At 36.1% G+C, this 21077-nt stretch overlaps 4 protein-coding genes across 4 annotated transcripts in view; 3 read left to right on the plus strand and 1 right to left on the minus strand.

Moving 5' to 3' along the window:
* mmp11b (matrix metallopeptidase 11b) overlaps positions 1-9499 on the minus strand; it is a 36855-nt gene extending 27356 nt beyond the window's left edge. Inside the window, exons 1-2 of the mRNA XM_067375798.1 lie at positions 9384-9499; positions 4039-4098 (exon numbers count right to left, since the gene is read on the minus strand). Coding sequence (XP_067231899.1) covers positions 4039-4044 — 6 coding nt within the window. The 5' untranslated portion in view covers positions 4045-4098; positions 9384-9499. The remainder of the gene's footprint in view (positions 1-4038; positions 4099-9383) is intronic.
* On the plus strand, positions 8677-11613 carry chchd10 (coiled-coil-helix-coiled-coil-helix domain containing 10). The gene is made up of 4 exons (XM_067375799.1): positions 8677-8881; positions 9414-9642; positions 11092-11233; positions 11428-11613. Exons 1-4 carry the CDS (start codon positions 8838-8840, stop codon positions 11445-11447), a joined length of 435 nt encoding a protein of 144 aa, XP_067231900.1. The 5' UTR covers positions 8677-8837; the 3' UTR covers positions 11448-11613.
* Positions 11614-12431: 818 nt separating this feature from the next.
* Positions 12432-16349, plus strand: ddt (D-dopachrome tautomerase). The gene is made up of 3 exons (XM_067376275.1): positions 12432-12589; positions 12697-12872; positions 15688-16349. Exons 1-3 carry the CDS (start codon positions 12482-12484, stop codon positions 15758-15760), a joined length of 357 nt encoding a protein of 118 aa, XP_067232376.1. The 5' UTR covers positions 12432-12481; the 3' UTR covers positions 15761-16349.
* A 489-nt stretch (positions 16350-16838) lies between these two features.
* gstt1b (glutathione S-transferase theta 1b) lies at positions 16839-20927 on the plus strand. Its single transcript, XM_067375812.1, has 5 exons — positions 16839-17108; positions 17484-17571; positions 18895-19045; positions 19260-19436; positions 20176-20927. The coding sequence occupies exons 1-5, from the start codon at positions 16997-16999 to the stop codon at positions 20374-20376; spliced, it is 729 nt and encodes a 242-aa protein (XP_067231913.1). The 5' UTR covers positions 16839-16996; the 3' UTR covers positions 20377-20927.
* The last annotated feature ends 150 nt before the right edge of the window (positions 20928-21077 follow it).

Raw genomic sequence — 21077 nt, forward strand, 5'->3', positions numbered from 1 at the left:
TAATGATAGGCTGTTAACGTTTTGTCATTCGTTTTAATGAATACATGCTCCTCTGCTATAGTGTTTATTATTTGTGAGTGTATGCCAATTTATTAAGTGCACCTGTTCCATTTAACCCTCATATTCTGTATAATATATTATCTACAGATTCAAATAAAAAAAAATTGTTTTTAAATATTTTATAATTTTTTTAAAAAAAGCAATATATTATATTAAAATGAACTCTCTCTCTCTCTGAATAATTGCATGGGTTATCAAAACAGTTTGCATCACCTTTTTTTACCACTTTGAGAGTATTTTAAAGGAATATAAGGCATTAATTTTGACATTACTACACATACATCATTAAAACATGTCTGTCTCAACAGAACATAAGTGTGATTGATAAATACATCAACAGAAAAGAAACAATACTGGAGATTCAAAATGCAAGGTTTATACCCGAGTAAAACACAGACTTGCTTTTTTAAGATTGAAACAAAGGTTGTGTTCTCTATTTGGCACCACTTACAAAGTGGCATGCTTGATTTATCCACCCGACCTAAACGCACCTGACAATGAGAAGACACATTTCTCAGATGCCTCTGGTTAAAGCGCATGAACGGTGTCATTAGTGTTGAGTCCATTGTTGAGGAAATTGCCTGCTCGGGAAGCATGTGTAAATTAAAGGGTCTTTGTTGATCTCTTTTGAACAGTCTGGAGTGTCAAGTAAGTTGCAGTTTTGAGGAAAGGTCTTACAGTACATCCAGACATCTGATTTGTATCATCTTTAAACTCATCATTTTCACATTATTACTTTGAAGAACCTCAAATATTAGAGTTTTGATTTGTTTAAAGCTGCAGTCCGTAACTTTTTTTGGTTAAAATTATCCAAAATCAATTTTTGAGCAAGTACATAACTAGCCAGTGTTTAATCTCCTTACATTAACCCGATTCATAACGATAAGCTTGTAATAATGTGTTCTAATCCGAGTGGTACTGGTAGGTTTCTGTGGGAAATTCGAGAATACCGCCGTTGATCTTTGCATCACTGTGTCACATTTACATAAAGAGTCCCAGCTATTAGGCTATATTGTATGTGAGGATGCTGCAGGTGGTGGATATTTTTTTCTCACAGCAGCTGGAATAATTAAACATCATTTTTATGGCAGACTGTATGGTATGACATAGAACGTTAGAGATTAGACTGTACAGAAATCGAATTATACAGGTAATGCTAATAAACATACGTGTAGTTACGCAATGCTGATGTTGTTAACATTAAAAATTTAAGAACAAAGTATGACAACAATAATAATTTGCACGGTTTGATGTGATATGAGCTAAGCGATCATTAGATTTAATCACCATCGGTAGTGTGATTTATTTTGTAATTCTTTTTCCTCAGTTGGTCAGAACAAAAGTGGCAGACAGTTACTAGATGACATTTCCTGGTGAAAATTCTTATTTTGGTCATACTTCCAAGATGAAGTACAGTATCGCCGATGTGGTAACTGACAGCAAACATTAGATTCATCCGCTCTGAGGAGCCACGACACTGCACAACCCACGTAAAGTGACAATTCTGCAAATAACTGCAACTGCAGGTTTCAAACAGAGATGGCGACAAAGAGGCAAAACTTACAGATTGCAGTACTGCATTATTCTCTTGATTCCATTTGTAATAATAAAAAATAGTAATAATAAATATGTACATCTATACTACATGTCTCTGTACATACAGTAATGTAGTTCTGATTAATTGAATCTTTATTGTCTAAACAACATCGGACTGTTCATTTGACTGATTCGAACAGCATTCTTCATCTCTCGTGTGCTTTCTTTGTTCACGTTTTTGTTGTGTACCAACTCCACAGCTTAATACATAGGACCACTAAAAAAAGTTTTGTTTTTTTTACCTCAAACTTTTGGCAGTTTTTCATTTTGTTTTGATATAAATCACTATCACAGCTGACTAGGATTGGGAAAATGCTGAAACTATATATCCTGTTTTAGAACTCCTGCCAAATGAGTCAGACCCTTCTTTGTCTCCATCACTGCAACAAAGAGCCTTGTTTAATTTTGCTCCACGCATTTGGATCCAAACCAAGAGAAATCTTGCTATACGAAGCAGTTTTTGAAAGAGTGGGCTGATGATGGTTTTCAATATCTGCCCTTGGAGGGACATGCAAGCTTCTTTGATAAAAAAAAAAAAACTATTACAGATTTAAAGCCCGTTTTTACTTCTAAACTTCACTGGAACTAATCACAAAAGGTTTAATTTAGATTTGATTTGACCGTTGAGCATTTCAAGCAAGCAATTTCAGAGATAAGCTTAGATGTTACTTTTATTCAGGAGATATTTTTTCCCTTTGATCTCCTGCTGCATTTATATTTTCTCTCAACGGTATATAAATCGATAAGAGGCATTCATCTATTTTTTTAAGATGTAGCTTCTGCACAATTTCAAATTCAATTTTACATGAAGCATAAACCCTCCAATCCTTATAAAACATTTTAGCACCATCCTGTGGATAAACAGAGTGTGTTACACACTTTATTTCGTCCAGAACTCACCTGAACCTAACTTCCTTTGTGAGGATTTCACCTACACTCTCAAAAATAAAGGTTAACTGGCATTTGTGGTTCCTTGAAACCTTTACATTGCACATTTTCAGTGGAAGAACGTTCTTTAGATTATATTAGCTTTTAAGAGACTTTTCACTGAATGTTTCATTGGGGAACCCAAAATCATTCTTTTATGGCATCTCTGTGAAAACCTGTATTTTTAAGAATGCAGACAATTTCCTCAAACTAAACGCCAATGTATGTTAACCCTTTGACGCCACCAGAGGAACCAACTACAACAAAGTCATTGAGCCACACGTATAATCAATTATATCTTCAGCTGTTGGAAAACAAAGGAAGACTGTCCAGACTTCCTTTAAAATCCATCAATCCCCCTCACTTTAGTGGAGAGAACCACAATGAGTCTGACTCATCTCAAATAACAGGGTCACTTGTAAAACCCCATTAGATGGGGGCAGGGAGCGAAAACACATTTTATTTCTCTCGGTTTTCTGCCAGGCACCCCAGGTGCACAAAGCCGGAGAGATCAGAAAAAGCAAAAGCACAGATAGTGAATTCACTTTTGTTTGCACTGTCAGCTCAGTGTGAACGCAATATACCATGTCAATAGACACTACCACATCTACTAGAGGTGCGTCTACCTTAACAGCACCTAATATTTACTTCAAACTCACTCACACTTTGCTGCGACGGCCCTGCGGTGAGCTTAACTGTGTATATAACAAGAGCTGTAAAATTAAGGGCCTCCTTTCTGTAAAATCTGTGCTACTGAGCATTCAAAGCACATTTACAGCAGGGGGTATCAAAGTAAGCAAACAGGAAAATCTCTAGAGATGCTTTTCAAATTAGTTTTTTTCTTTTTCTTTTTATGCCATTATTTGATGTTTTGGCCATAAACATAGGTATGTCTACTCTCTCTCTCATCTACACACCTGCAAAAATCAAAGTCAGCATCTGCAAGGGGTCATTACAGGGAGGAGAACTTTAGGCTTCCCATCATTGCATTAAGCTGTGACTGAATCACATAATCACAGCCACACAGCCACATTGATCCATTTAAGAGAGCGACTGTCTAATTATTCAGATCACGGCATCGTACACACTGGCTCGTAAACATTTAAACATATCAAGGACTTTTTCAATATCAACCACTAGCTCGTAATGTAACACGAGCCTTTAATGTTTAGAAGTAAATGGAATGCAAATGTGTCTTTTGACATACAACACTTGAACTCCCTTTTACGAGGTGTCTGGTAACACTTATTTTTTCACCCTTCCATGATTTATAGGCCTTTTTTTTATTCCTCCAAAAATAGTTGGGGGAGTCAATTGTGAACGACAGCTCTGGGTTCCTCCCAGGGGACGGAATACATGTTTTTAATGGTAAAAGCAGATTTAAAGAGGCCTGATGGGAGATTTGCTACATGATGTAAATGATTATGAATCATCAAGCATATGATCTGATCGTACCTTCATACCTTCTCCAGCTGGTCCTCTTCCTCAAGTGATTATGGTATGTCTGTACAGGACCTGAAATGACACAAAAGCAAATATTAAACATATGGGAAGAGAATATGCAGTTACACTAGCGTTCAAAAGTTTAGGGTCAGTAAGATTTTTTTTTTTTTCAGCAAGGATGGATTCAATTGCTAAAAAGATTTTTACATTGTTACAAAAAAAATCTATTTCAAATAAATGCTGTTAAGAGTTATATTCAAAGAATCTTTCCACAAAAAAATTAACCAGCACAACTGTTTTCAACATTGATAACAATAAGAAGAAATGTTTCTTGAGCACCAAATCAACATATTAGAATGATTTCTGAAGAATCATGTGACACTGAAGACTAGAGTAATGATGCTGAAAATTCAGCTTTGCCATCACAGGAATAAATCACATTTTAAACAATATTAAAATAGAAAACAGGTATCTGACGTGCTGTAATAATAGATTGATGTGTTTTATAACACATGTTCAGTAGCTTCAAGATATGCAATTATACAGAAATTGCTTTAAAAATAAATAAACTAAAATAAATATAGGGGAGACTGAGGCTAGTTTTCACATTTTCACTTGTTACTAATATATATATATATATATATATATATATATATATATATATATATATATATATATATATATATATACGTACACTGTATATATAGTAACATGATAACAACCTGAATCGTAACAAAGCACTGTTTCTCCCAAAGTCTGGTTTCTCTCCATTTTAACACCTATTTGCCACTTGTTTGCCACCTGAGTTTGGGTTCCTTGCCGCTGTAGCCTTTAGCTTGCTTAGTTAGGGACACTTGACATTTGACTTGACATTTGACTTGACATTTGATATTTAACAGTGCTTTGAACTGCCTGCATTGACACTATTCTTTAAGAGCTGCTGTGCAACCAAAATTATATACCAATTATCAATGGAAAGCTGCTTTGACACAATCTGCATTGTAAAAAGCGCTATATAAATAAAGGGGACTTGACTTGACATGAGTGACATTGTGACAACTAGCCCCAGTCTCCCCTATTCTGTAAATCTGAGATAAAGTGCATGAATTATTTCTGCTTAGTCATTGTGCACTAAATTTAGATTCCTCAGGTGAAATCCTTCCCTATAGAGAGCTTTTTAAAGTAATTATCCCTCAGACAAGGCTCAAAGCATAAATATAGTCTGGCTTAGTAACTTGTAGTTTCCCTGCTTAATTAGTATTTTATCAACACACATACACACACACACACACACACACACACACACACACACACGCGCACACACACACACACGCGCACACACACACACACACGCGCACACACACACACACGCGCACACACACAATAAATTAAAAAAAAAAAAACACCCACAGCATTGTGCAATTTGATTACAGAGGGGAATGAACGTGTGGTTGCGGTTATAGGTGAGTTAAATGGGTTTTACGGTTTGAGAGAAGTTCTTTGTTTCAGTGCCAAATGTTTAAAGCATTTCTATATTTTAAGAGTGCAACTCTGTAAGATTCAGTGGGTTGTAAGAGGTGGGTATCACTAATGATGCTTGGGAAGAGAAAGTTAACAGTGGAAAAAGATCATACAGCCAAAACTACCTGAAGCCTCCCTTTTCTTCATCTGTGCCCCATGGGACTTTTCAATAATAAGGAATCCTGTGAAGAAATTACAATGCTGGAACCCTCACATCCCACCAGGATCATGAACCTTTGGGGTAAGAATGGCATTCAGAAGCCTCTAATGAACCTCTAATAAACAAAAGACTCACTTCTATTTTCGCTGTATTGGTATTGGTGTTGTGCATGTCAGCATAATAATCTAGCAATCTATGCTCATCACAAAAGATGTTTGCTTTACATTTACGCATTCAACTTACAGGGCCTTTAAGGAAAATTTGTAATCATTATGTGTTTGCCATGCTCCACAAGTTGAACTACAGCAGTCAATACCAGCATGCAGCTGTTAATTACGTGTTTATTTGTGAAATTCTATGTTGATTAAGAACAATAAAGCTAAGGTTTCGTTCATGAAGACCAAGAGGTTCAAAACAAGCTCCTTTTGTGTTGATGTCAGCCGTTCTCTGGGTTGCGGGCCCCCCTCAAGTCTGATAAAATGCGAGCCAGACTCCTCAAATACTCCACCATGGAAGCAGCTTCAACCAGACCCCTGAGGCTCTATTAAACGTCACTCAGTGGAAACATGAAAGAAAGCCCCGTGGAAATGAATCATAGCTTCTACCCCTCCTCACCCTGAGCCCTCAATCCCATGTGCCTCTGACCACAAGAAAGAGCATGGTGGAGAAGGAGTGGAGGTTATAAAACAAGCTGGCTTTAGTGCAATTTGCTGTTTAGCATTGTGATGCAAGATACAAATTATATATATATATATATATATATATATATATATATATATATATATATATATATATATATATATATATATATATATATATAGTTTCTTTCATCTGTTGAACACAAAAAGAGATTTTGAAGCCATAAACTGCTTTAGTGTGTTTACCTACTCTGGTTTTACATACAAAGGTCAACTGTTTGGTTACCAGCATTCTTCAAAATATCTTCTTTTTTTTTTTTTGTTCAACAGAAGAAAGAAACTCATACAGGATTAGAACAAATTGAAGGCGAGTAAATGACGACATAATTTTTATTTTTGGGGTAAACTATCCCTTTAAGTTTCTTCTATCAGAATATGTCATTGTATTTAAAACTTTACATTGAAAATTGCATTGCACTGTTTACAGAGAGTAGTGAATGCTGACACCGCTGAATGACTATGGTCAGGTAATTCCCAGTTCCCTCTGGTTTTTCAGCTCTGGGATTTTGTTTTTAACTGCTTTTTAGACTTTGTGAATCATTTCGGAATTCACCAGACACTTGAACTCTGATGCTCACAGCCTCATTACGGACCATATTCCTGTTGAACTCTAATTTCAATCTCATATAAAGTCATATAATGTAATATAGGCACAACAGACCACCTATAATGTTGAAATAATGCAGAACCTTATACAAAGCCTATTGCATGCTGAATCACCTCCTGCCATCTGAGATTGGGATGTGAATCATGCCAATTTAAGTAAATTTGAGCTCCCCCATACCACACACTAGGCAGAAATTATCAGGCCAGCTGTAACCACAAACACAATCTTGTTTTTTTGTGCTGTTTTTATCAACATTATGTCCCTGGATATGACTAAAAAACATTTTAGTCAAATTACACTCTTCCATTTCGCCTAAAGTGACCTTTTCTTCACAGATTAATTTAAGACGATAGAAGATGATGTTGTGTGATACAATAATTTAAAGGGATAGTTCATCCTAAAACTTTGTCCTCATTAAATCACCCTCATGTTGTAAGTAGAACAAAAACGTTATCTAGAAGAATGCCTATACAATGAAAGCAAATGGTGAAGATGCTCCTGTTCCCAGTAACCAGAAATCAGGTGACTTTGGCGCTCTCCGAACTACTGATTCGACATGCTGATTCATAATGCTCCGATGCTTCCTGAAGCAGTGTTTTGAAATCGGCCATCACTATATAAGTCCTTATTTTGTTTTTTTGGCGCACCAAAAATATTCTTGTGGCTTTATAATATTAATATTGAACCACTGTACTCACATTTAAATATGTTTTTAGTACATTAATGGATCTTGAGAGAGGAAATGTCATTGCTCCCTATGCAGGCCTCACTGAGCCATCGGATTTTAACAAAAATATCTTAATTTGTGTTCCAAAGATGAACTTATGGGTGTAGAACGTTCTACTTATGGCTGTAGAACAGTATGAGGGTGAGTAATAAATGACATTAATTTCATTTTTGGGAGAACTAACCCTTTAAAGTTGATTTACAAAAGCAAGGATGCTCATAGGTGAAAAATGATTTTGAAAAAACAATCACATCACATTTTAAACACTTAAAACCAGCAAAATTTCTGAATAGGCCATGTTCGTATGTAAATAATTGTACATGACACTCTGGAAAAAAAATCTAATGGGTTAAAAAAGACAAACAGTATTCTTCCTGATATTTACAACTGAGAAATAAAACCCCATTAAACTATGAAATAAACTCAATCAAACACATGCTACAATAAAGCATAAAACAACTTTTGTGTTTTTATACATTTTCCCTCGCTCTATTCTGTGCCAAACTGAAATTACCCTATTGTGACACACTAGTTCAAAAGGCTCTTGAGTTCACAAAGATGGTTTCAATAGTATTATTAATAATATTTTAGTGCCATCTAGTGGGAATGCTTGTAACAGAAGATAAACTAGAGCCCAGAAGAGCCCTACTTGCTAGTAGAGCCTGCAAATACAACGTTTCTGTTTAGTAAAATGTAGGAAAAGATTTCAGATTTACAATCAGATGAATCTGACAAATCATTCTACCCTAAATCTTACATATCATCAAAGTAGAAAGAAGCGAATACTTTACAATTATGCCTTAGTAGTTTAGGAAATCTTAGGAATCACTTTAGAATCAATGGAACCGTAATAATACATTTACGTCAAAAAAGAACGAATTAATCTTGGCGCTTTTCAACAAATTTCTAGAACACTGACGCGCGCATGCGCTGTGACTGTAGTTACCACACAAGGTCAAACGCACGTGCGCTTACCGGCTGTCATTCAGTACTCTGTGTGTGGATAGAGTGGATTTAACTACCTCCGCGCTTTGTTCGAGACTTTATAATAATAATATTAATATTGGACATTGATTGCGGTAACGATCCACTTTTGAAATGGCAAGAGGAAGCCGCAGCCGTCCTTCAACAGCACCAGCGAGGTATCACAACACTTGGCTGATAGTTTTGTTACGCACTGTAACGCTGCGTTAGCTAACTTTGACAATGTAGGAGTAAAATTACACGATATGTTAGATGCAAATCATCACACTGAATGTTTGTTTGCTTAGAAATTAGGGAATTCAGATATTCCCTTTGTGTATCCTAAATACATCCCGGGCAGCGGGTGAAAAGTCAAACCAAAAACATAATTCTTAATGACAAGGAGTTAAAAAGCCTTAATATTTGCTTAGTATGTATTTATTTATGCATAATGTCTGTCAGTTAATAGCGTATGGCGCAAGCAGCTTTAAGACTTTATCTTCTTTCCATCTGAAGTTGCCAAAAGCAGCTCAAAGGCATGTCTAAATCACGTGATACTAATTCAGGTTAATGTAAAATACATTCTTTATATTCTGTATCTTTTACAAGGAATATGCTAATATGAGTTATTCAACTTTTATGGGATTGCATATGCAGTTTTATACTTAATTACATAGTTACCTGCATAATTACACATTGTTTGCTTCTCAGTGCTCCTGGCCCATCCTATGCTCCAGCCCCCGCACCACCTCCTCCGATGGCAGTGGCTCCTGCTGCGGTCCAGCCCAAACAGCCAGGTCTCATGGCCCAGATGGCCACCACAGCTGCTGGAGTGGCAGTCGGCTCGGCTGTAGGGCACGTGATGGGCAGTGCCATCACAGGTGCTTTCAGTGGAGGCAGCAGCAGCTCAGAGGCACCCAAACCAGCACCCACATCTCAGGTGATACCTGAAAAATGTCATATTTCTCTGTGAAACACACACACACACACACACAAAAGAAAAACATTTTTTCATTTCCATTGAGTGCATCAGTGCTCGCCCACTTTTTTTTTTTTTTTTTAGCCACCTTGGTTCTGGAAGTATTGTTCCCATTCATAGTGATTTTTAAAAAGTCTTCATTACTGTGAATGTACATTTTACTTTTTTTTTTTTGCAAAATATGCAAATAATGCATACAAATATTTAAAAGATTAGTTCACTTTCAAATGAAAATTTCCTGATAATTTATTCACCCCCATGTCCATGTCTTTGTTACTTCAGTTGAAAAGAAATCAAGTTTTTAATGAAAACATTCCACATTTTTCTCCTTATAGTGGACTTCAATGGCCTCCAAACAGTTCAAGGTCAAAATGACAGTTTCAGTGCAGCTTCAAAGGGCTTTAAACGATACCAGACGAGGAATAAGGGTCTTATCTAGCGAAACGATTTTAGAATGTTTTTTAAATGTATATGCTTTATATAAACAAATGATCACCTTCCAAGTAGTTCCGCCAAAACTGCACTTTCATATTCTTCAAAAAGCTTACAAGAACATACCACAGAGGAGTCTTCTGACCAAATTGTAAGTAATTTAAAATGCTTATAATTTAGGCCAGACTCGACTTACTTTACCTAACCTGAGAATAATAAATAATAAGGTTAAAAGGTGTTAAGATCAAAATACTCACCGTAAAACAATTTAAAGCCCTTTGAAGCTGCACTGAAACTGTAATTTTCACCTTCAACCGTATGGGCTCCATTGAAGTCCACTACAAGGAGAATAATCCTGGAATGTTTTCATCAAAAACCTTAATTTCTTTTCGACTGAAGAAAGAAGGACATGGACATCTTGGATGACATGGGGGCGAGTAAATTATCAGGAAAATTTTATTTGAAAGTGGACTAATCCTTTAAGTAGTTTGGGGAGTGTAGAGAGAGTGCTTTCGCAGTGTGTCATGGGATGATTTTCTGATTGGTGGAAATTTGCGGAATCGTGGGTAATGTAGTTTTTCACCAGGAGTTCTGCTGTTAAACAATTTTTAAAAAAAAAAGTTGAAATAATGCGGACAGATTGGATCAAAAAAAGCATATACCGTTGATTAACAAGCTCGTAGCTCACAGTAGCTCGGTCTTTAATGGTTTATAAGTTATCGTTTTAAAAAAAACTACTTAACTTTGGAGAGTTCATAGTGCCTACATATATCAGACTCAAAAAAATAATAGACAAGATTGTCATTTGAATTTTCCTTAAAATGTCACTATCAGTGTTAATAAACTTGTCTTCTAGGTCGCTGGCATACCAATGTGATGGTGATAAGATTGATTTTAATGTACTTTTTTATCTTCATAAAGAATATGGAACAAGCAGTGGTTACATCTACTCATGTTGTATTTGTCTTATGTTTGCAGGAGCCCACACGACTTCCACCCTCTCAGTCTGGCCCATGTCTCTTTGAGGTGAGGCAGTTCCTGGACTGCGCCACGACTCAGGCTGATCTGACCTTGTGCGAAGGCTTCAATGAAGCTCTTAAGCAGTGCAAACTCTCACATGGTAAGCCTCTCATCAACACAGACAACACAAAGAAATTTCATATAGGATTATTTTGGTTCAAAGTGCTTGAAATGTGAATAAATGTTTTGTAAGAAATACTCAAGAATTAAATGAAAGATACATTTGCATTAATGTAATATGACAAATAAAAACTATTGTCCTTGGAATGACCTTATGATATTTTGTCCCTTTAGGTGTAACATCTCTGGTGTGATGAAGAACTTGGAAGATCTAAACACTAAATGTAGACAAACTATTGGTCCAGAATCTCAAAATCTCTAACAGTAAATGTGAATTACTTATGTTGATAGTTGTGAAATGCATACTGATACTTCTGAATATGTGATCATGTAAAACACGTTGTATAATTAAAGAGCTGCTATTTATATTTTTTCTTTGGATTATTATTAAAGCATGACACATCATACATCATCAGTCATCATGCTGCTCATGTGTAACTTTACTGCACATTACACACTTTCATGTGCATGTGGAACAGTGTGTGCTCTTTGGTTTTGTTTATGATTTACAAGGATATAATAGAGTTACAAAAAAAAAAGACTGATAACTAGTGATATGACACTCTTTCCTAATTGAATTTGCACAGCAAGACTCGATTACACAATCTCACTGTTTGTCTTAAGTAAAGAAAAAATACTGACAGCTTATCCTTACACAAACAACAAGGAACCGAGCATTTTGATCCAGTATGCAGCACAGAAACACTATTTTGTAACGTTGAAATTTCATTAACATTAACTTTTTTTTTTTTTTAAATAATCTTTCATTCAACCTGTTTAAAGACACAATTAACCCAAAAATGAAAATTCTGTCAAGTTGTTCAAAATCTTTGTTCTGTTGAACACAAATGAAGATATTTTGAAGAATGTGTTAAACTGAACAGTTTTGGTTTAAGTCAATGGTGCCCCAAAGTGGCCTGGTTACAAATTTTCTGCAAAATATCTTCCTTTGTTTTCAACAGAACAAAGAAAATTATACAGATTTGGAACAACTTGAGGCTGAATAAATGATGACAGAATGTTCATTTTTGGGTGAACTATCCCTTTAAATCTCATCCCTAAAAGAGGCGTGAAAGGAATTCGGTACGTTGACCAATCATAGACCTCGGTGAACAGGCGTCTCTGTTTTTCAACCAATCAGAGAGGGCGGTGTATCACAAGGAAAAGGGGTTGTAACGGGTCATTCGTTCTCACATTATTATTAGTCGGCAGCAGAACTTGTGAAATAATGCCGTTCATAGATTTAGAAACCAACTTACCTGCAAGCAAGTTTCAAGAAAACTTTTTGAAAAGACTATGTACTACATTGGCTTCAGCTTTGGGGAAACCGGAAGACGTGAGTATTACAGAATTATGCAAAATAAAAAAGAAAAGTTATGGTTTTCTCTATCTACGTTATATGTCTTGACCTTGCTAATATGACTTCCGCCACCATATCTCCAGAGGATGAATCTGGTGGTGAAGACTGACCTGCCGATGATGATCGCAGGGTCCTGCTCCCCGTGTGTTTTGATGACCGTGTCTGCCATTGGAGTGACTGATACTGCGGAGAAGAATAAGGAGCATAGTGCCAAAATCTTCCAGTTCCTGAAAGGAGAGTTTGAGCTTAGCGATGACCGGTAAATAAATACAAAATACGGGAAAACATAGGATTGAACACACCTTCAGTGCATTGACAACCAACTTGTATGGAAGTTATAATGTAGAACTTTAAGTCTAATAAACAAAAATAAACGTTTAACATATACATAGTTAACGTTACTGTCTTTGTGAAAGACAGACCAAAATATTGTTGATTGACATTACATTAAGGAGCGTGTCTATTTTTGTCCAATAAAATGCTTTCTGCAATGATAATGTCCCTCCCCTTAATTATAAATCCCACCTGCCATTGGCAAGCTGTTTAGTAAGTACTTAAAGGGTTAGTTGTTCACCCAAAACTGAAAATTCTGTAATTTATTACTTACCCTCATGCCGCTGCACACCCGTAAATCCTTTGTTAATCTTCAGAATACAAATTAAGATATTTAGTTGAAATCCGATGGCTCCGTGAGGCCTCCATAAGGAGCAATGCCACTTCCTCTCTCAAGATCCATAAAGGTACTAAAAACATATTTAAATCGGTTCGTGTGAGTACAGTGGTTCGATATTAATATTATAAAGTGACGAGAATATTTTTGGAGCGCCAAAAAAACAAAATAACGACTTATAAAGTGATGGCCGATTTCAAAACACTGCTTCATGAAACATCGGAGCATAAATGAATCAGTGTATCGAATCATGATTCAGATCGCGCATCAAACTGCCAACGGCTGAAATCACGTGACTTTGGCGCTCCGAACAGCAGATTCGACACACTGATTCATCTGTGCTCCGATGCTTCATGAAGCAGTCCCTGCGTTCCAATGTCCATACTATCCATCCGAAATAGTATGTGAGATTAAAATAAGTGTGTCCCAAAGCATAGTATGTTGAAAAGAGTATGCCAAAAGTCCCCGGATGGTCTACTATTTCTGGTAGATTTTCGAAGTGTGGATCCGTGCACACTACAGAGGCTATATTGCCCACAACCCATTGCGCATTGGACGAGGATTCAGTTCAGAACTACAAACACGAGTAAAAAGTGTTAAAAAACTACAAAACATGGCGTATGTTATGTGTGATAGACGCTGAGAGATTTGAGTGACTAATAATCAGTTTAACCTGAATTATATATTTAATGTTACCCGTGTTATTTTTCATCTGCAAATACCAATGTGACCTTTCATAAAGATCCGAATGGCCATTAACTTTTAAATGCATCATTATGCATTAATATGAGAAGAGTTCTCCACATGAAAGACCCGCGACTGCAGATCAACGTGCTGCATTTCTCTCCGATACGGTAGGAAATTAGCTAAATGAAATGTGGAGGATGTAAGATGATTGACAGGCCAGTTTACGGTGACAGGATGCGACAGAGAGAATTGACGCGATTGTATGACGTGTTAGTATGCCCCAAAGCTTGTCTACTCTTTTGCTACACACTCAAAAGTAAGTACTTTTTGTTCACAGAAAGAGTACATACTTTTAGGGCGTAGTACAAGTAGGAGAATTGGAACGCAACAAGTGTTTTGAAATCGGCCATCACTAAATAAGTCGTTATTTATTTATTTATTTTTTGGCGCTCCAAAAATATTCTCGTCGCTTTATAATATTAATATTGAACCACTGTACTCTCACGAACTGATTTAAATATGTTTTTAGTACCTTTATGGATCTTGAGAGAGGAAGTGACATTGCTCCTTATGGAGGCCTCACTGAGCCATCGGATTTCAACTAAATATCTTAATTTGTGTTCTGAAGCAGAACAAAGGTCTTACGGGTGTGCAGCGGCATGAGAGTAAGTAATAAATGACAACATTTTCATTTTTGGGTGAACTAACCATTTAATAATTTGCTGAATTTATAACTGCATGCTAGTATACTACTCTTACTATTACAGTATCTTTCTATGACAGAATAGGAGTAGTATGCAGTTCAGAATTTGTCATTGGTTAATTTTTCTTGCCTTAAAGGGTTAGTTCACCCAAAAATGAAAATTCTGTCATTAATTACTCACCCTCATGTCATTCCACTCCGTAAGACCTTTGTTCATCTTCAGACCACAAATTAAGATATTTTTGATGAAATCCGATGGATCAGTAAGGCCTGCATTGCCAGCAAGATCATTTCCTTTTTCATTGTCCAGAAAGGTACTAAAACATATTTAAAACAGTTCATGTGAGTACAGTGGTTCAACCTTAATATTATAAAGAGACGAGAATACTTTTTGTGTGCCAAAAAAGCAAAATGAGTTTTTTCAACAATAGTGATGAGCGATTTCAAAACGCACACAATGGAAACTTCGAAGCTTTACGAATCTTTTGTATCTAATCAGTGGTTAGGAGCGCCAAAATCATGTGATTTCAGTAAACGAGGCTTCGTTTTGTCATAAGTGTTTCCAAATTTCAATAGTTCACGTGACTTTGGCTGTTTGATACACGCTCCGAACCACTGATTCGAAACAAAAGATTCATAAAGCTTTGAAGCTTCAAGTGTTTTGAAATCACCCATCACTAGATACTGTTGAATAAAGTTGCTTTTTTTCTTTTCTTTTTTTTTCTTTTTTTTTTTTTTGGTGCACAAAAGGTATTCTTGTCGCTTTAATATTTAGGTTGAACCACTGTACTCACATGAACTGTTTTAAATATGTCTTTAGTAGCTTTCTAGGCATTGAAAAAGTAAATAATCTTGCTGGCAGGCCTCACTGAGCCATTGGATTTTATCAAAAATATCTTAATTTCCGAAGATGAACGAACGTCTTACAGGTGTGGAACAACATGAGGGTGAGTAATAGTTTGCATTATAAAATATAATTTCCTAATTGTCTTTCTCTTCTGTGTTCTGTTGCAGTATTTTAATATTGTTCCACCCTCTGGAGCCGTGGCAGATTGGGAAAAAGGGAACAGTGATGAGCTTCTTATAAGACATTCCTCCTTTGAAAGTGAATTCCTCATATGTGATTCCTGTTTGGGATTCAGTTAGCTGGACATGCATTGCTTCTGGGTTATAAGGAAGTTGTTATTTTACAGGATTATGAATATTTTGCATTAAAATATACAATTTTTCTTGAAAAGTAACTGATAAGTAACTTGTATGATTTGAAAATGATCACTTTTCGTAATATGTTAAATATAAAATGCATTTAGCATTTTGATAGCAAGTCATAGTGGGTTTAGTTTTAAAAAGCTGATGAAATAAAGCTATGAGAGAGTTTATAAGAAAAATTGTATTCCATTAGCTCTGTATTGTCAAACCTTTCCAGAGAAAGTGCCACATCAATCAGTTATCTATTAACCAGGTCTATTGGTTAAATCAGACCATATAAGAATCAAGAATCATCTAATCTCCAGCTAACAAGAGCCATAGAAATTAGTCAAATATCAGTTGTAAACACATTTTCTTTGGTATAGTTGGTACAGAATTAGACTGTGTTTGTCAAGAACATTGATTCATCCTTCCAAATGTGAAGATTTGGAAAAACAATAAAATTGCTCTTAAATAAAATGTCTGTGTAATTCATTCAGGGGATTTGGTATGATATGGGTAGCATTTGCTTCCAACCAAAGGGAAGTAGACAAATTAAGTTCAGATCTCTGTGTCTTATGGTTCAAGAAGAAAGGTAGCACACTGGCTGTTTTTGCACATAAATGTGTAGAAGTAAATTGTAATTGTAAAAATATATCATTCCATCAGTGTATTGACAATTTTACTTTTTCTAAAGACTTTCTAAAGTCAGAAAAACAGTTTTTTTGTATAATGTATTATCCTCTGTAGGGAAAAAACAAAACACAGATCAAAGCAGTATAGATGAATTTTCTCATTCTATGAACTGTCACTGTCAAAATACTCTCGGCTTCCGACAGATGGCGCTCATTGTAAGAAGAAAATAAAATCCAGTTTTTCTTTATCATTTGACAGTAGTCGAGTAATTAATTAACTTTTTAATATGACCAGTATTGAGTCACTTTGTGTACTTTGCTGTACAATTCCACACACTCACGATGAGATCGACTAATTTTCCCTCAGTTGGCAGGAATTAGTAGCAGAGTTTAGTGGGGTGTGGTGTAGCAGTAGGCGATCAGTCCTTGTGCAGCAGGACAGTCATTTTATTTCAGTTTTGCAGTGGGGTTGTAGGCTACTTCAGTCAGATTCTTTAAAAATGTCTTTGGAAATTTATTTGGACCTGATTTCGCAGCCCTGTCGCTCTGTTTACATCTTTGCCAAGAAAAACAACGTCCAGTTCGACCACAAGAAGATTGCGCTTTTTGAAGGTATGAAATCGTTATATAAAACTAAGTGGAGTTTGTTTGTGTGCAGTGCAGTTTACTTTGATTTTGCAGCATTCATTAAAACCTTCCATGGGGAGAAAAGTTTGTAAAGTTTATATTGGAAGTTCTTCATTTTATAATGAAATCGTTTGCCTTTTTGTAAAATTTCTATTAGTATGTGTGGGGAAAGTTGTGGACTAAGTTAGTTGTTAGACTACTACAAGCAGTCCAGAATGATGTGGTCACTTAAATTTGGCAGACATGTAGTTCCTGCACGTCTTCGAACTTTTAAATTATACCCAGTTGTATATAAGTTAAAGACCACCCTGGTATTATTACACATGTTATTTTACCAAAACATAAATATCTTTCTCTTAGGTTATCAATATGGTGAAGAGTTTGGGAAAATCAACCTGCTAAGAAAATTACCAGCAATCAAAGATGGAGATTTTTGCTTGGCTGAAAGGTATGTGGTCTAAGTTGTTCATTGTTTTCAGTTTAATCTAACATCTAATAGTGATAAAATAGTTGTTGTTGTTTTTGCATGTAAATAGTTTGTAGATCAGTGGCTCTCAACCTTTTTTTGACTCCATGGCCCCACATTTTCCACACTATTCAAAGCCCACCAGCCCTATTTTGTTTTTCAAAATGTATTTTAATGTATGAGTACTCAAAGTTTTTGTAATTTAGTATGCAACCAATTAAATTTCAGGTTCCATAAGTTTTTAGTGCTAAATGGTGTTAGAAATTAAAATAACTCGAAGTTGTATGCATGCAAAAAAGATCACCAGTAGATAGATTCTCATGTGCGTAAAACAAAAGAAAAGAAAAGAAAAAAAAACTTACTTCATGAGGTTGGAGTTCTTGGCCAGTGAAGTTGATGATCAAGTTGTCCTTTGTCGACACCTCTCTTCAGAGTTGGTTGTGATGTTCTTCCTCTTACCAGCCCATTTACCCCAACAGGTCTTCTTTATCGCTTTTGGCAAATAACATGAGATTCTCTGATGATTGTCTGTGTTGCTTGAATGATCCGTTAAAAAAATCCACATCAGTCTCCTCATTGAAATCAGAAATGTGAGAGATTTCATCTCAAAAATGGACTTTGCATGACAGCTTGCTAAAGATGCCACTTCGATTAAGCCCAGTGGTATATGTAGTCGTCGATGGTGTCTCAAGATAACTTTCTAATCTTACTTTGTTGAGGTCTTTCTTGAATTCTAACTTGGATGAATTAAGAAGTTCTTCTTGTTTTAAAATCAGCTTCACTGTAGGAAGAAATAATTGAGGTTTAGGTTTCAACAATTTCTTCTATCATCATCTTTAATTTTATTCTGTGTGTATTCAACAACTGAGAGGATCTAAAGAAAATGTATTCATGACTTCATATTATCTTTTACAAAATTCTCAATCTTCTCTCCCAATTGTTGAATCCTTCTCTCCCAACTTCTGAATCCTAAGACCCCTGGGAATCCTGCTCACCCTCCAATATTCACTAAGAGTTGTGCCACGGAGGAGTATGAGAATGCAAAAATAAAAATAAGTAATATCCTTTGTTGTTGCTTTAGCTAATTTTAATGTTTTTTTATAGTTATATCGCTTGTTTAGTCTTATTTTAAATAATTTTCTATAAATCTTGAAGTTTATTGAGGCCCCCTGGTTGAGAACCACTCTTCTAGATAAATATGAATATAAGAATAGAGTTTCAGATACACCTTGTTTGTTTTGTGCCTCTTGTGAAACTGTTCATTGTGTAAATTAACTGTTACTTCCTGATCAAATAATCCCTTAGTGTTGCGATTATGATGTACCTGGCTGAGAAGTTCCACACTCCGGATTACTGGTACCCAGCTGACTTGCAGAAGCGTGCTAGAGTAAATGAATATCTATCATGGCAACACTCTGCCATACGGATGCATGGATCCAAGATACTCTGGTTCAAGGTAAGTGGTGTATTTTTTCACATTCAAAGGCACTGTGGTGAACAGAACAATGCTTTGATTTCAGCAAATCCCTAGTTGATGGTTGGCTCCAATTGCTCGGTGACTTTGGGATTGAAACCTAATCTTAGAATTGCCATTCAGCTAACTACTAGCTTTTTGAGTGTAATTATGTTATTTGTTATAGGAATGAAATTGTTTTCTTGTATTGCTGTAGCTTTTGATTCCAAAAGCTTTGGGAGTTGAGGTCCCCAAAGAAAAGATGGACACGGCAGAAGAGTATCTTGATGGATCGCTAAAATTATTTGAGGAGAAGTTCCTGCAAGACAGGCCGTTTATTGTTGGTGATCAGATCTCATTGGCTGACCTGGTTGCTGTTGTGGAAATCATGCAGGTATGCATTCAATTCATTCAGTTTAGATTCTCTGGAAGTCATTCATCAAGATAAAGCAGAAGGGTAACTTGAGAATTTGGAGTGAATAATATCTGACACGGGGTGCTTCTCAATTCTTCTTTGTGCATCCTAGTTTCCTTTGCTCGCTTCCCTTCCTCGTGTCTTAGCTCCACCCCTTCAGGACTCGAGGGAAGGAAACAAGGAAAAGACGCGAGGACGGAGGAATTAAATCAAGTAAAACGATATATCCTCACTCCTTTTAGCGTCACTTCAAAGCGTCATCAACTGCGCATGAGGGATCTACCCATATGTTGTTAAAGTTTAGTTATTAAAAAAAAAAAAAAAAATATTAATAAAGCAAGATGCCCCATTGAAATATGTGACATGTAAAGTTTATTTAAACTGCATACATTAAAGCATACATTTAAATTATTGTGACCGATATGAAGGGGGAGGAGAATTTATGCATGCGTCAGGTTTCTCGAGGAGAAAGTCTTCCGCAAAGGATGCACCTGTGTATCCTCGCTCATGACTCCTCGGGAAGCCTCCTCACTCCTCGTTCCTCACCTTCTCGAGGTGCAATTAGAGAATTGAGATGTCCTTCAAGATGGCTGAGCTCCATCGGTTTCCTGGTCATAAGATGGAAGACGGAGGAGCGAGGAAACGAGGAGGGATATTGAGAAGCACCCACAGTATTCATATTTGATAACGCCTTGTCATTTCTGATGGTTTGTTTCAGCCTTTAGGTGCTGGTATGGATGTGTTTGAGAACAGACCAAAGCTCAAGGCATGGAAAGACAGAGTCAGAGAAGAAATTGGAGTTGAGCTGTTTGACGAGGCCCACCAGGCAATTCTCTCTCTCCAGGAGGCGGTGGAAACCATGGATCCCAAAAAGATGGAGCACATGAAACCCAAAATTTTAAAACATTTCCTCTCATAAACAAGCTGGTAGTCATTGTTGGTTAAAACAGCCAGTTATTCATGAAACTTTATAATAAAAAAAGCAACTTTATAATTTTCACAGTAATTCCATATACTTTCCATTTTGTTTAACCACTAAGAATGAAATCAGTTAGCTTTAATTAAATTGAATAACATTGTCCTTTTTGATTAAATGAATATGATAATCATTAGTTTCTCTGTAGACTTTACCTCATTAAAAAAGAAGCAAACTGTGAAATAGCATGTTTCCAGCTGTGTTCACTTTCAAATTCTGAATTGCTGCACTCACTGTGACCTTATTGTTTGAAAAACTAGGCAATAACACATAGACACTCAATACAGCATTGTTTCAGAAAATCACTCAACACCCATGGGAAAGAGCTGGGAGGAATGTTTCCTCCCTGTGTGTTTTATGGAATGTAATCAGATATGTGTTTTCCTGCAGCATACTCTGCACGAATAGCACTTTTTGTTAATTTCTTGTGGAGAAAAAGAGGGTATGTTTACTCACCTTTTCTCCTATCTCACCATATTGTCAATAAATGTATCTTTTGCCAACAGTCTCTGCTGTTTACCTTCCTCTCTAAAAGAAAAAAGCATTTTATAAAGTTAATTTCTTCCCCTGCTTAGTGGCTCCCTGCAAAGATAATAGATATTATTAAAAAACTACATTTCAGCCTGTTCCTCATACAAATCTAT

This window comes from Chanodichthys erythropterus, chromosome 22 (assembly GCF_024489055.1).
Source record: "Chanodichthys erythropterus isolate Z2021 chromosome 22, ASM2448905v1, whole genome shotgun sequence".
NCBI classification, from domain to species: domain Eukaryota; kingdom Metazoa; phylum Chordata; class Actinopteri; order Cypriniformes; family Xenocyprididae; genus Chanodichthys; species Chanodichthys erythropterus.